This window comes from Trichechus manatus, unplaced genomic scaffold (assembly GCF_000243295.1).
Source record: "Trichechus manatus latirostris isolate Lorelei unplaced genomic scaffold, TriManLat1.0 scaffold00018, whole genome shotgun sequence".
Taxonomy (NCBI): Eukaryota; Metazoa; Chordata; class Mammalia; order Sirenia; family Trichechidae; genus Trichechus; species Trichechus manatus.
Window position 1 is genome coordinate 10,993,090 of NW_004443954.1, and position 14,829 is coordinate 11,007,918.

At 38.9% G+C, this 14,829-nt stretch overlaps 1 protein-coding gene across 6 annotated transcripts in view; it reads right to left on the reverse strand.

The window, feature by feature from the left end:
* SGK3 (serum/glucocorticoid regulated kinase family member 3) overlaps positions 1–14,829 on the reverse strand; it is a 157,604-nt gene that overhangs the window by 58,408 nt on the left and 84,367 nt on the right. For all 6 annotated transcript variants that reach the window (XR_002823350.1, XM_004372546.2, XM_023727768.1 and 3 more), the window contains exons 3-4: positions 7,724–7,807; positions 1,160–1,232 (exon numbers count right to left, since the gene is read on the reverse strand). Coding sequence is in view for 5 of the 6 variants with exons in the window: in XM_004372546.2 (XP_004372603.1) it covers positions 1,160–1,232; positions 7,724–7,807 (157 nt within the window). In the remaining variant the exon portion in view is untranslated. The remainder of the gene's footprint in view (positions 1–1,159; positions 1,233–7,723; positions 7,808–14,829) is intronic.

Here is a 14,829-nt window from a genome sequence, read left to right on the forward strand (position 1 = left end):
AAATATATATTTAACTATATGATATTTACTAAACATAAAATCTACATATAACAGGGTAAGTGAGAACATTCTCCAATCCTCAAGTTCATAACTAAAGAATAAACAGCTTTCAATTGAGAGGGCTACAGGGGCAATCCAACATTCTCAGGGGGAAAACCCAGTTTTAATTAAAGCAAGAACGTGAAACAAATATGAAAAAGATGGAGGATAAACAGGAGTTTCTTATTCCTGGGCAGAATTCTGCAGGGCACAGTGAAAAGGTTTGGAATGGAAAAGAATGGTGTAAGTTTAGGTTGGAGAGAAGCACAGGGCTTATATTCTGAGTTGTGACCAAGAACAGCAGAGACGTGAGGCATCACAGGTTTAATAGGCTACAAGGTTATAAGCAAACTAGCTGGGTACATAAGATGGTGGAGGGATGACTCCAGCTTGTCAGGATTCATCTGTCACATAAATAGATGGTTCTTCTGATGGAATTTCTAGTGGATAGACAGACTTCTGTCTCTCTGTTAAGCAGCCATCTGTGGCCTGTATTGATTTCTTGGCTACTAGGGAAAATTTCTATGCTTGTGGCTTCAGGCATATAAGCTCCAGGTTCCTGAGACCATATATGTTGGTAGATAATTAGAGGTTCCCCAAGGGTGAATACTAGGGCTCTTTTTAGTATCCTATTCAGAGGCCTGCAGGGTACTATGTAAAAAGCATATGTTTAATAAGTTTTAGTGGATGCAGACGGATGTCCTTCATAGTACTGACTTAAACTTAGAAAAGTATCCCTAAACTATCCTTCATGATCAACAAATCTACCTGAAGCCAGACTGATTGACTTTAATTTCCAAATCTCCCACTTACTACCTGTATGTAACCTTGGGCAAACTAATTAACCTGACAGTGCCTCAGTTTCTCTACCTATAAAATAGTGGTGATAACAGTAATGTTCACCCCACAGGGTTATAGTGAGGATCATGAACTAAAATACATAAAGTGCTAAAACCATGCCTGGCATACAGTAAGCACCTTCCTGAGAGGTTATTTTCATAAAGCATGAGAAAAATTAGCTTTTTAAAGCCCTGTACTACTATACATGCAAGGGATACGTGAACTACTTCTTCAAACTTCAATCATGACTTAATAGCCAGTCTATGAAATTATTACTTACCTGGATCAAAATTATCACCAAATATTCTCTTGGCAGGAATCTTTAGGGCCATAGCAGGAAACTGTTTCCTTAACTAAAATTTAAAAAAAAAAAAATTCTGTGAACTTAATTTTATAAGTCTTCTAGATACATGCATCAAAACCAAATACAATCTGAGTTTAAAGAAAATCTATCAGACATACTTTAAAATATATGATCACCCAAGATACAATATTAAGTTATACCAATAAAATAGAATAGACTGACTAATCATTCTATTTTGTCCCAATAAAACACTTAACATCTATGTGACCTTGGGCAAGTTACTTAACATCTCTGTGAGTCAGTTTTCTTACATGTAAAATGGGAATACTTTTAGTGCTTATCTAACAGATTTGTTGTGAGGCTTAGAGGAGATCATACATGTAAAATGCTTAGACTAGAACCTGGTGTATAAGTGTCAACTATGTAACCCATCACGTATTACCTCAGGAGAAAATATCATTTTGTGTTCTCATTACATGAATAAACTGACAATAGTTTTCGAAGAAAGCTAATGAATTTGTTTTTAACACTCTCCGCTCTTAACATTCCTCCCATTAATAGTCTATTTATTTACATCTTATAATTACATAATTATATAATAATAAAATATATATTTAACTATATGATATTTACTAAACATAAAATCTGCTTATCACCATACAAGGCACCACTAGGCCCTGAAAAAATTAAATTCTGAACAATCAATTCACAAAATTGGGTTATATTCTTACTATAACTTTGACATGAAAACACTGTACATACACAACAACGAAACTATAGGTCTAACTACCAACTGACAGGAGAAACCAAGAACGGGAGATGTATTATTCACTCCACACCATGGGCGTGCTATCAGCAAAATCCAGACAGGAAACATCTATAGACAAACGACCCTGCTTTTCTCAACAAATAAAAATTGGAAAGTTAAGAAAAGAGAGATAAAGGAGGAAACCTAGTGATAAAAGAGACTTATCAACCAATCACATAAACACTGAGTGGATATTTGACATTAAGAAATTAGTGCTAGCTTTTTTGGTAGGGGAAACCCTGGTGGTGCAGTGGTTAAGCACTATGGCTGCTAACCGAAAGGTCAGCAGTTCAAATTCACCAGGTGCTCCTTGGAAACTCTATGGGGCAGTTCTACTCTGTTCTATAGGGTCACTATGAGTCCGAATCAACTAGATGGCTCCAGGGTTTATTTGTTTTTTTTGGGTTTTTTGGCAGGTGTGACATGGTATTGTGTTTTAGGAGTCCTTATCTTTTAGAGATCTATACTAAAATATTTACAGATGAAATGATACGATGTCTGAGATTTGCTGCGAAATTATGATGTGCCGGCCAGGGGTAGAGATGAAACAAGACTGGTCAGGTATCAGTAACTGTTGAAAATGGATGGTACATTGCATTATATTTTGTGCTTGTGCTAGTCTCTCTACTGTATGTTTTGAGAATTTCTATAATAAAAAGTTTTATAATTCAAACTACAATGATAAACAACACATTTAAGTTGACAATTTAAATGCTTACAAACTGGAAATTTTACTTTTGTCTTCCTTTTTATTCTAAAAGGAACACAAGGAAAGTATTTGTGTTTTTGAACTTAGGGAAGTCCAGGCCAGGCTGAGTCTGATTTCTGCAGATTCAAAGAACACAAATGATACCATTCTCTTGCTTTTCCTTTGCTTTTCACCACACAAAGCAGAAATGGAAGGAGTTACATGAGAAGAGACACACAGACACAGAAAATGGTAAAATGAAAAACGTAAAGAAAAATACGGGAGAAATAAGGGAGATGGATGATAAAAACTGAACTACACGTTAAGGAGAATTTTCTACAAACATCTTCAAACGAGGTGTTTGATGGAAGAGAGAATGAAGGTGATCATAAGGGGGGGAGGTACCCAAAATGAGCTTTCCTACCTTGCCCTTTATGCTGAAAGATACCTACGTATTAACACGCCATCTAATTAACAACCAGCTACTTGAATCATGAAACCAGCATGAAGATACTAAGCTTTTCCTTGATGCAGCTCATCACATGCTGATTTCTTATGCCATCCCCTATACCACACCCTCTTATGAACAGTTTTAAAAAGAAAAGGGTTTAGAAGGTAAATCTGGCCTATGTAATCTTTTAAGCAAAATAGAAAAAGAGGCCATAAATTTTCAGTTATTAGTAGCTCTGTGAACAGAATTTGGTATTATTGCTCTAAGAAGTTTATAGAAATCATTTTTAAATATCACTAAAAAATAACAGAAGTTATTCCCATACATAAACTCTTACTGGCTATTGTTTTGTTTCAAAAGTGTGACCTCAATTACAGGTGAAGCAAGACTATCTTCATAACCTCTGATCAAGCAATATTTAAAACTATATATAGTTAAGTCTAGTTACATATGCATTAAAGAAAAACTAAACAACAGAAAAAACACAGTAAAACTGTTAACAGTTATAATCTCTGTAGTACTATTATTTAAAAAACAAAACAACCAGTTGCCCTCAAGTCAATTCCGACTCGTGGTGGCCCAATGTGTTGCAGAATGGATTGTGCTCCATGGGATTTTCAAGGCCGTGAACTTTCAGAAGCAGATTGCCAGGACTCTCCTCCAAGGTGCCCTGGGGAGGGTTCGAACCACCATTTCAGTTAGTAGTCAAGTGCTTAACCATTTACGCCTAGGTGAGTTTTAAGTTTAATCTAGTTATACTTTCCTCTATTTTCCAGAATATGCATTAATTTTACATAGGAAAAAAAGAAGTGCCATTTTATAAATTCTAATATTATTTAAATAATGGTGCAGTGGTTAAACATTCGGTTGCTAACCAAAAGGTCGGCAGTTTGAATACACCAGTCACTCCTTGGAAACCCTATAGGGAAGTTCTACTCTGTCATACAGGGTCGCTATGAGTCGGAATTGACTACATGGCAATGGATGTAACATCTTTAAAAAGTTAAATTTCAATTAGCACATCATTTGTATATTTTTTGGAACAAATACGGATATAGCAAAGTGCTAAGTAAAAATGAAACAGAAGCCCAACTCTCATGACTTAGCAAAGCATGGGAAGTTGTGTAGCTAGACAATGTTTGGGTCATTCTGACCCATACAGGAAATAACATATCTCTTAATTGAGGTGTGTTTAACTTCCGTCATATTTAAAAATTCTCACAAACGATAACCCATAGATTTATGTATTTATCTACAGTATTCCTATTTTTAAAACCAAGAGACAGGGTTAAGAACACTGAAAAAATTACCTTCTTAAATATAAAACAGAATTTTTCTGAAGGCCAACTATTCATTAAACAATGACACCAAGAGATCCCTATTTATTACTAGATAATATCAAAAGAATTTCAAGCTTAGGATTTGAAGTACAATTGCCTCAAAACTTGGAATAGATAGCTTTCTTAATAATGTGGGATTCTACAACTACTCACTGAGAAGGGTTCTTTGGCCTCCTACACACATATTACCTTAAAGCAATGTTGTTATTTAGGTACCCTTCAGTCACCTCTAACTCATAGCGACCCCATGTATAACAGAACAAAATGCTGCCCAGTCCTGGGCCATCCTCACAATTGTGGCTATGTTTGAGCCCAGTGTTGCAGCCACTGTGTCAATTCATCTCTTTGAGGGTCTCCCTCTTTTTCTCTGATCCTCTACTTTACCAAGCATGATGTCTTTCTCCCACGATTGGGAGATGATGATGTGTCAAAAGTAAGCGAGATGGAAGTCTTGTCCTCTTTGCTTCTAAGGAGCATTTTGGCTGTACTTCTTCCAAGATATTTATTTATTCTTCCATCAGTCCACAGTACATTCAATATTCTTCACCAACACCACAATTTAAATGCATCAATTCTTCTTCAGTCTTCCTTTTTCATTGTCCAGCTTTTCACACGCATACGAGGCTAGTGAAAAGACCATGGTTTGGCTCAGGCGCACCTTAAGTCCTCAAAGTGACATCTTCGCTTTCTAAGGTTTTAAAGAGGTCTTTTACAGTAGATTTGCCCAATGCAATACAGGTAGTCCCCAACTTACAACTTATCCAAGTTGCATCTAACTGCACTTATAACTGCCCATTTTTTTTGGCTTACATAACGTGTGTAACTGCAGAGGAAGGAAGTACCAAGGTTAAAATTGTAAGTTTATATGCAATGTTTCCAACCCCCAAAGACAAAGAGTGGATTTATAAAAATACTAATAATAAAAAGCAATAGTGAAAACTAAAAATAAAAAAGAGGCATTCAACTTACGTCAGAACCAACTTATGATGGAGTCATAGGGACGGAACCCCATCCTAAGTTGGGGACTACCTGTAGGTTGTTTGATTTCTTGACTGTTGCTTCCATGGGCATTGACTGTGGATCCAAGTAGAATGAAATCCTTGATAACCTCAATATTTTCTCCATTCATCATGATGTTGCTTATTGGTCCAGTTGTGAGGATTTTTGTTTTCTTTATGTTGAGATGTAATCTATACTGAAGGCTGCGGTCTTTGATTTTCATCAGTTAAGTGCTTCAAGTCCTCTTCACCTTCTTGGTCAAGCAAAGTTGTGTCATCTGCGTATCACAGGTTGTTAATGAGTCTTCCTCCAATTTTGATGCTGGGTTCTTCTTCATACAGTCCAGCCTCTTGAATTATTTGCTCAGCATACAGACTGAATCAGTATGGTAAAAGGATACAATCCTGACGCACACCTTTAACAATTTTAAACCACATGGTATCCCCTTGCTCTGCTCGAACAACGGCCTCTTGATCTACATACAGGTTCTGCATGAGGACAATTAACAATGTTAATCCATAATTTGTTATGATCCACACAGCTGAATACCTTTGCGTAGTCATAAAACACAAGTAAACCTCTTTCTGGTATTCTCTGCTTTTAGCCAAGATCCATCTGACATCAGTAATGATATCCCTTTTTCTACATCCTCTTCTGAACCTGGCTTGAATCTTTAACAGTTCCCTGTTGATGTACAGCTTCAGCTGTTTTTGAATTATCTTCAGCAAAATATTGCTTACATGTGATATTAATTATATTGTTTGATAATTTCCACATTCCGCTGCAAAACCTTTCTTTGGAATGGTCACAAATATGGATCTCTTCCTCTACCTGGCCAAGAGACTTAAAGCAATACTCTCTGCAACTTAGGTACCTGTGTGAGATCCAGCCTGATGTGTTACAATTACCTGGTGGTCTCACTGCTACTTTAGAAAACACAGTGGACCCTCCATATCCATGGGTTCCACATCTGTGGATTCAACCAATCACGAATTGAAAGTATTCGGGGAGGGAGGGGGGAGAAAGTTCCAAAAAGCAAAACTTGAATTTGCCACACGCGGAGCACTATGCTGAATCCATAGCATTTACATTGTATTAGACATTGTAAGTAACCCAGAGAAGATTTAAAGTACATGGGAGGATATGCGTAGGTTATACGCAAATACTACACCATTTTATATAAGAAACTTGAGCATCCTTAGATTTTGGTATCCACAGGGGTCCTGGTACCAATCCCCGGTGGATACCGAGGGACGACTGTATTTACAAATGCAAATGCTAGATTATGATTAACATTTAATGTCTTATTCATGAATATATAAAAACACGTTTTAGATTTTTAAATAGATAAGAACCTCTTAGATCTCACCCCCCAGGTAACTGTCAGAAGTTTTGAAAGTAATCTGGAATGTCAGACTTATCTTTAACTTAGAGTGAAATTATGGAAAGAAGAAGTGTGGGCTTCATGACACAGTCTGTCAGACCTAACGCTAACAGTCAGGCAATTTAACTAGAAATCACATGATTATTAACAATTATCAAAAAGGCAGGTAGAAAGGATTTATTTCTAACAGTCTATAACATTAAAGAAGCCCTGGTAGCACAACAATTAAGCGCTCAGCTGCTAACTAAGGGGTTGGCAGTTCGAACCCCCCAGCTGCTCTGCAGGAGAAAGATGTGGCAGTCTGCTTCTGTAGATATTTACAGCCTTGGAAATCCTGTGGGACAGTTCTACCCTGTTCTATAGGATGGCTGTAAGTCAGAATCGACTCAATGGCAATGGGTTTTGGGGTTTTTTGGTGGTGCAATGGTTAACCGCTTGGCTGCTAACTGAAAGGTTCGCAGTTCGAACCCACCTAGTGGCTCTGTGGGAGAAGGATTTGGTGATCCGCTTCCATCAAGACTACAGCCAAGAAAACCCTATGGGGCAGTTCTACTTTGTCACTTGGGGGCACGATGAGTCAGAATCGACTCCTTGGCACACAACAACAACATGACATTAAAATATGTATGTTAAGCTGTACATCTAGTTCCCATATCTCCAATGGTTTATTTGGAACTACTCAACAATCTCTTCTCCCCAAACCCTTTTTTTTTTTAAGAATTCCAAAGTCAGGATACTTTTGAAAAATCTCTTACCCTTTTCTGGTTGTCTGATGTACATGAAGATTAATTTAAATCATTTAAATAAATCTTAGTGTTGGGTTTTTCTCAGAGATTTTGTTTTAAATAAAAAATACTGAATATTACTTACAGTGTTGTACAGCTTATCAAACTCTGCATATCTCCTGAAGACAAACCACTCGCTCCTGCCCACTGAAACCAGAACTTTATAAACCTGTGGAAATAAAAAATAGCATAATAAAATTTAACTGCATAAACAAATTCATTTGCCATTTAAATACATGAAACCTGTTTTCACACTCATGAAACTAACATTAAATACTAACGTTTATATATGATTCACCAACACATACAGGTATATCAACTAAAACACTTATTTTACATTATCAAAAGGCAACATTTTATTTTTAAAATGTTATGAAATATTTCTGTAATTTTCAGAGAATAATACAGCGAACATTCGTGTACCCACTATTTAACCTGGTGCCGTCAAGCCGACTCCATCTCATGGTGACCTGTGTGGGTGAGAATAGAACTGTGCGCCATAGAGTTTTCAACAGCTGAGTTTTCAGAAATAAATCACCAGGCCTTTCTTCTGAGGCACCTCTGGTGGGCTTGAACTTCCAACCTACTGGTTAGCAGCCGAATGTGTTAACTGTTTGTACCAACCAGAGACTCTATCCACTATTTAAATCTACTGAATTGTAATATTTTTGCCATGTTTGTTTTTTTCCCAAGAATAAAATATTGTAGATTCAACTGACGCCACTCCTCTCTCTTATTACCCAGCAGTAACCACTACCCTGAAATTATAAGGCTGTCATGGATTGAACTGTGTCTCCCCAAAATATCTATCAACTTGGCTAGGTCATGATTCCCAGTATTGTATGATTGTCTACCATTTTATCATCTGATGTGATTTCCCTATGTGTTGTAAATCCTATCACTATGATGTAATAAGATGGATTAGTGGCAGTTATATTGATGAGACCTACAAGATTAAATAGTGTCTTAAGCCAATCTCTTTTTTGAGATATAAAAGAGAGAAGTGAGCAGAGGACATGGGGACCTCACACCAAGAAAGCAGTGCCGGAAGCAGAGAGCATCCTTTGGACCTGAGATTCCTGTGCTGAGATGCTCCCAGACTAAGAGAAGATTGATGACAGGGACCTTCCTGCAAGAGCCGACAGAGACAGAAAGCCTTCCCCTGGAGTCAGCACTCTGAATTTGAACTTCTAGTGTACTGGACTCAGCACTAGATGACTAAGACAAAGGTGTTTACTTCCAAAAGTGATACCAGACATATACCAAAACCAAACCTGTTGCTGTAGAATTGATTCTGGCTCATAACAACCCTCTAGGATAGAGCAGAACTGCCCCATAAGGTTTCCAAGGCTGTAATTTCTATGGGAACAGTCTACCACATCTTTCTCCCACAGAGCAGCTGGTGGAGTTGAACCACCAACCTTTTGGTTAGCAGTCAAGCACTTAACCACTGTGCCACCAGGGCTCCTTGCCTGGCACATAGTAAACACTCAATTAAATGTTAGTTTTCCTCCTTTAAGGTCATCTTTTACACAGTATTTTTTAAGAATTATCCTCAGATTCCCAAATACCATCTTAATATGTGTTTAATATTTTCATATATAATCTCGTATAATCTTAGTCAAGAACCCTATGAAGTAAGCAGAATAAATATTCTAAACCCCACTATACATATAAGGAAATGATGCCCCCAAAAGTTAAGTAGCTTGCCCAAGTTCACAGACTTAACCAGTATCAAAATCATCAATACTTATAATATAGAATTAACGTTCATAATTTATCCCACAGGTATTTCCAGAGTATAATTTAACATATCAATGTTGAAAATACAGTTTGGGTCCCCAAAGGTCTTATATCATTTCTAAAGGGAAAATAACAAGAATCTATATTTACATACACAGAAGTAAAACAGGTGTAAGAGGAATAAAGCTGACTGATGTGAGGCCTGGGTTATCAATCTCAGTGTTTTACAGTAAAGAATAGGAGAAAGAAACATGAGTCGCATTTGGGTTTACAATACAATTGCCCAAAGTCTGTTAGACAAAAGAGGAAACCAGGTTATTTTTTAAGAGAGGCATACAAATATGTATAAATTATCCTTTCCTATGGAAGACAGGTAAACTACGCTCACAAGTTCACAGTCAGTTACCACTATGAGAGAAGTGCCTCCCTCATACTATATGTGATTTTATAGTATGAATGCTATAGTACGTTTAAGGTATGATCACATTAATAGGCCCAGAGTTTCACTGAGGCACCCCAGAATGTAAAGCCATATTCCTCTGCAAGGAAGGGGATAAAGTGTCACCCGGAACATGAGACAAAGTCATGGGTGTCAGTCACCTGGGCCAGAGATGCATCACTCAGAGCTGAGAGAGCTGTCGGGCACTTTACGTGAGCTACAGGGTAGTACAGTAACCTGGCTCTAACTAGAAGGCATCAAGTTATCTTAGAGGAAGCTATTGAATGTAAGATGTTAGGATCAGTTGTAAGAGCACAGCCTCCACATGGAGAGAGGCCAGGAGAGAGTAAAGAACCCAGTCAAGGTGCCAGGGAAGTTGAGTCATGCTGCCAAGACAAGACTACAGATTTAGTTCATGTGTCACTCAGGATCAGACTACTACAGAAGGATCCGACACTTAGGCTTACGTGACTGCACATTTCTTGAATTCTTTGTGCTGACTTCCTGGTGAGGAGAGCAGGGCTCAGAAAGGTGAAGTTGCCTCCCATGGTTATGCAAGTAGAGTTAAGACTAGAACCCAAGTAAGTTCCAGGCTGAAGCAGCTCTGCTCCAAATACATTTACAGGGAGTTCATAAAACCTTGTGAAGTTACTAAACAACAGTATGATTTATGAACAAGTGCTTATTAAAAAGTTCTAATAAAATGCCAATAGGCAAAACCAAAAATTCTTCAAATTCAAAAAAATATTTTTATTAGAGAAAAAACCAGAATTTCACAGGAAGCAGCACAACACCTATTACAACATGAAATTATCTTACTGATTTTTATCTGAGTACTTGCTTATTATCTGTCTTGCCCCACCAGAAGGTAAGTTCCTTGACAGTAAGAGCCATGTCATTCTGTTCTCTACTGTATCCCCCAGTGCCTAGAACAGTGCCTGGCATACAACGGAAACTCACTGACAATTTGTTAAATGAATAAATTAAAGTATAATTTAGACTTGGTTTAAATCAAGACATCCTAGAATGCAATGCATTTCTCTGTCAGAAGCTTCACAGTATTGATCTACATAAAAGACACATGAGAACTAGGGTATAAATAAATTACTGAATATTTAGTAACACAATGTCTATTTTTGTTCCTAAATATAACACAGGCATCTGGGCCTACAGAGGCCGGCATGGAGTCTGTGTTGGGTGGGTGTGGGCTCTATCTGGGCAGACTAGAACCAAGTTTTCGTGACGACAGAGGACTGAACTGTACGTGACCAGCAATGAACACGTGAATTGATTGATTCAACAACAATTCAACAAATATTTATTCAACATTTACTCCCTCTGTTCCAGGTGCTGGTGAAACAATAGTGACGGATGTCCCTGCTTTAGAGGGCCTTGCATTCTAGTCAGGAAAAGTACACAGAAATAAACACAAAATATGCTGAATGGTGACAACAGCTATTAAAAAATTAAGTAGGATAAGAGGGACAGAGTGTGAAAGGGGGGGATGGGGCGTGAAGGTGCCCTGGTGGTGCAGTGCTTTCAGCCAAGATCCATCTGACATCAGTAATGATATCCCTCGTTCCATGCCCTCTTCTGAATCTGGCTTGAATTTCTGGCTGTTCACTGTCCCTGTATTGCTGCAACCACTTTTGAACTGTCATCAGTAAAATTTTACTTGCACGTGATATTAAGGATACTGTTCAATCATTTCTGCATTCTGTTGGATCACCTTTCTTTGGAATGGGCACAAGTACGGATCTTTTCCAGTCGGTTGGCCAAGCTGTCTTCCAAATTTCTTGCACTGATGACTGAGCACCTTCAGTGCTGCGAAACATCTCATTTCGTATTCCGTCAACTCCTGAAGCCTTGTTCTTCAATGATGCCTTCAATGCAGCTTGGACTTCTGCCTTCAATATCATCAATTCTTGATCACATGCTACCTCCTGAAATGGCTGAACGTTGACCGTAATCTTTTTGGTACAGTGTCTCTGTATTCCTTCCATCTTCTTGGATGCTTCCAATGTCGTGCAATATCTTGCCCATAGAATCCTTCAATATTGCAACTTGAGGCTTGGATTTTTTCTTTAGTTCTTTCAGCTTGAGAAATACCGAGTGTGTTCTTTCCTTTTGGTTTTGTAGCTCAAAGTCTTTGCACACTTCATTATACTACTTTACTTTGTCGTCTTGAGCTGCCTTATGAAATCTTCTGTTCAGCTCTTTTACATGATCATTTCTTCCATTTGCTTTAGCTACTCTACGTTCAAGAACAAGTTTCAGAGTCTCTTCTGACATCCATTTTGGTCTTTTCTTTCTTTCCTCTCTTTTTAATCACCTTTTGCCTTCTTTATGTATGATATCCTTGATGTTATTCCACAACTCATCTGGTTTTCCATCATTAGTGTTCAATGCATCAAATCTATTTTTGAGGTGGTCTCTAAATTCAGGTGCGATATACTCAAGGTCACACTTTGGCCCTCATGGACTTGTTTTAATTTTTTTCAGCTTCAGCTTGAACTTGCATATGAGCAATTGATGGTCTGCCCCCGAGTCAGCCCGAGCTTTGTTCTAACTGATGATACTGAGCTTCTCCATTGCCTCGCAATCTTCAGCCATGTTTTCCAACTACCGATCCTTCTTGTTTCCAACTTTCCCATTCCAATCACCAGTAATTATCAATGCATTTTGACTGCACGTCTGATCAATTTCAGACTGCAGAAGTTGATAAAAATATTTAATTTCTTAATCTTCTCTTTGACATTAGTGGTTGGTGCATAAATTTGAGTAACAGTCACATTAACTGGTCTTCCTTGTAGGCGTATGGATATTATCCTATCAGTGACGGCACTGTACCTCAGGATAGATCTTGAAATGTTCTTCTTGACAACGAATGCAACACTGTTCCTCTTCAATTTGTCATTCCCGGCATAGTAGACCATATGACTGTCTGATTCAAAATGGCCAAAACCAGTCCACTTCAGCTCACTAATGCCTAGGATATCTATCTTAAAGCATTTCATTTCATTTTTGATAACTTTCAATTTTCTTAGGTTCATACTTTGTACCTTCTGTGTTGCTATCATTATTGCATGTCTGCAGCTGTTTCCTCTCATCTTGAGTCATCTGTCAGTTTGTCGTACTGCGGTGGCTTGTGTGTTGCTGCCATGCTGGCAGCTATGCCACTGGTATTTCAAATACCAGCAGGGTCACCCAAGATGGACAGGTTTCAGTGGAGCTTCCAGACTAACACAGACTAGGAAGAAGGACCTGGCAATCTACTTCTTAAAAAACTGGCCAGTGAAAACCTTACTAGTAGCAGTAGAACACTGTCTGATATAGTGCCAGAAGATGAGCCCCTCAGGCTGGAAGGCACTCAGAACGTATTGGGGAAGAGCTGCCTTCTCAAAGTAGAGTTGACCTTAATGATGTGGATGGAGTAAAGCTTTTGGGACCTTCATTTGCTGATGTGGCATGACTCAAAATGAGTTTATTAAGATAGTGCGGCAAAATAGACTAAGAAGAGGTTAAGTGGCCAGACACACATTCCAATCTCTCAGCTCTGGGCTTCAGTGCAGGGCATGGGAAGTGTGTCTGTTAAGAAAGGGATTACAGAGAGAAGAGGGGTGGTTTCCCAGCTACTTGCATGGGACCCTGGGAGAAAGCCACCATCTGCGGACACCCAGCACCAACATGGGACACCCCACCTACTGAACTGGACAGAGTGAAGTGGTCAGACAGGGGGTTTAGTTTAACTCCTCGGCTTTCCTCAGTTCCCATGTGACACAGATTCTGAGTTGAAAGTCACTGTCCTGGGGCTCAACTGGCAGGGACCAGGTGACTCCTTGTCAGAGGCTAGAGGTAGACCACCTGAGCCAGGAGGACCAGGCGAAGGATGTGTCAGAGACTCCGTGGGCTCTACAACTACTGAGAGCCAAGGGGAAGCTGAGTCAGCAGTGAGTGGCCACCAGCTTCTGGTCAAGCCAGCCAAGGAAGAATAGACCACAAGTTCTTCCATCAGCTATAGGTGCCAGCAAAATGGCAGGACGGACCAGGCCAACCAAAGCTGGAGTCTGCCAGACAAGCCTCCCCACAGCTGGAACAGCAAGGATTTAGAGGTGCTACAGGAATGCAAGCGCCTTCACCAGGCTCCCACGGGCTCAGTCACTGACTCAGCACACACTGTAAAAGGGAACCCCTCCCCTCACAAACCACAAGTCTGTGTTCAAAAAAAGATAAGAGAGCAAAATTAAGATGGCCTCGGCATTTTCACCTAAAAGACTGCCCATTACCTGAGAAATGTTTAAATTATTAGACTGAACGAAGTGTTAAACAGAATTGGGTTAAATGAGTTTCTTCATACTACCCAGTGAGTGGGGGTTTGCCAGGAAGACCAGATCAGTTGTAGACAAAGTAAGGCATTTTCTCAGGGGTGGTGGTGGTAAGAGATCTCTGTTATATACAAACTGGACTGCTGGAGCTGAACACAAGATTGTATTTCTCATGACACTGATTAGAAAACTCACTAGTGCTTTCTAAGGATAGTCACTGATAGGCTAAGTCAGCAAATATCCACTGTACAGGTAGAGTCCTCAACCCACTACGGGGCTCTCTTCCGACAACTCAGTCGTAAGCTAGCTCTGATGTAAGTCGAATACTTCTTTTTTTTCTTTTTTCAGTTTTCATTATTATTGTCTTTTATTATTAGTATCTTTATAAATCTGATCTTTATTTGTCTCTGGGGGTTGGCATGAGAATGATAATATCAGCAAATTATGCGCTGCAACATTGTACGTAGCATATTACTAATGATAAGATGTACAAACACAGAAAAATGATCGTAAATGTGGTTTGTTGTAACTACAATACGTTGTAAGCTGGGTACTACCTGTACTTTCCATTTATAAAGCCTATAGGGTCGCTATGAGTTGGAATCGACTCGATGGCAATGGGTTTTTGGTTTTATAGTAGATGAGGCATTGGAGGTTCAACGGTAGCATTCTTGCCTCCTATGC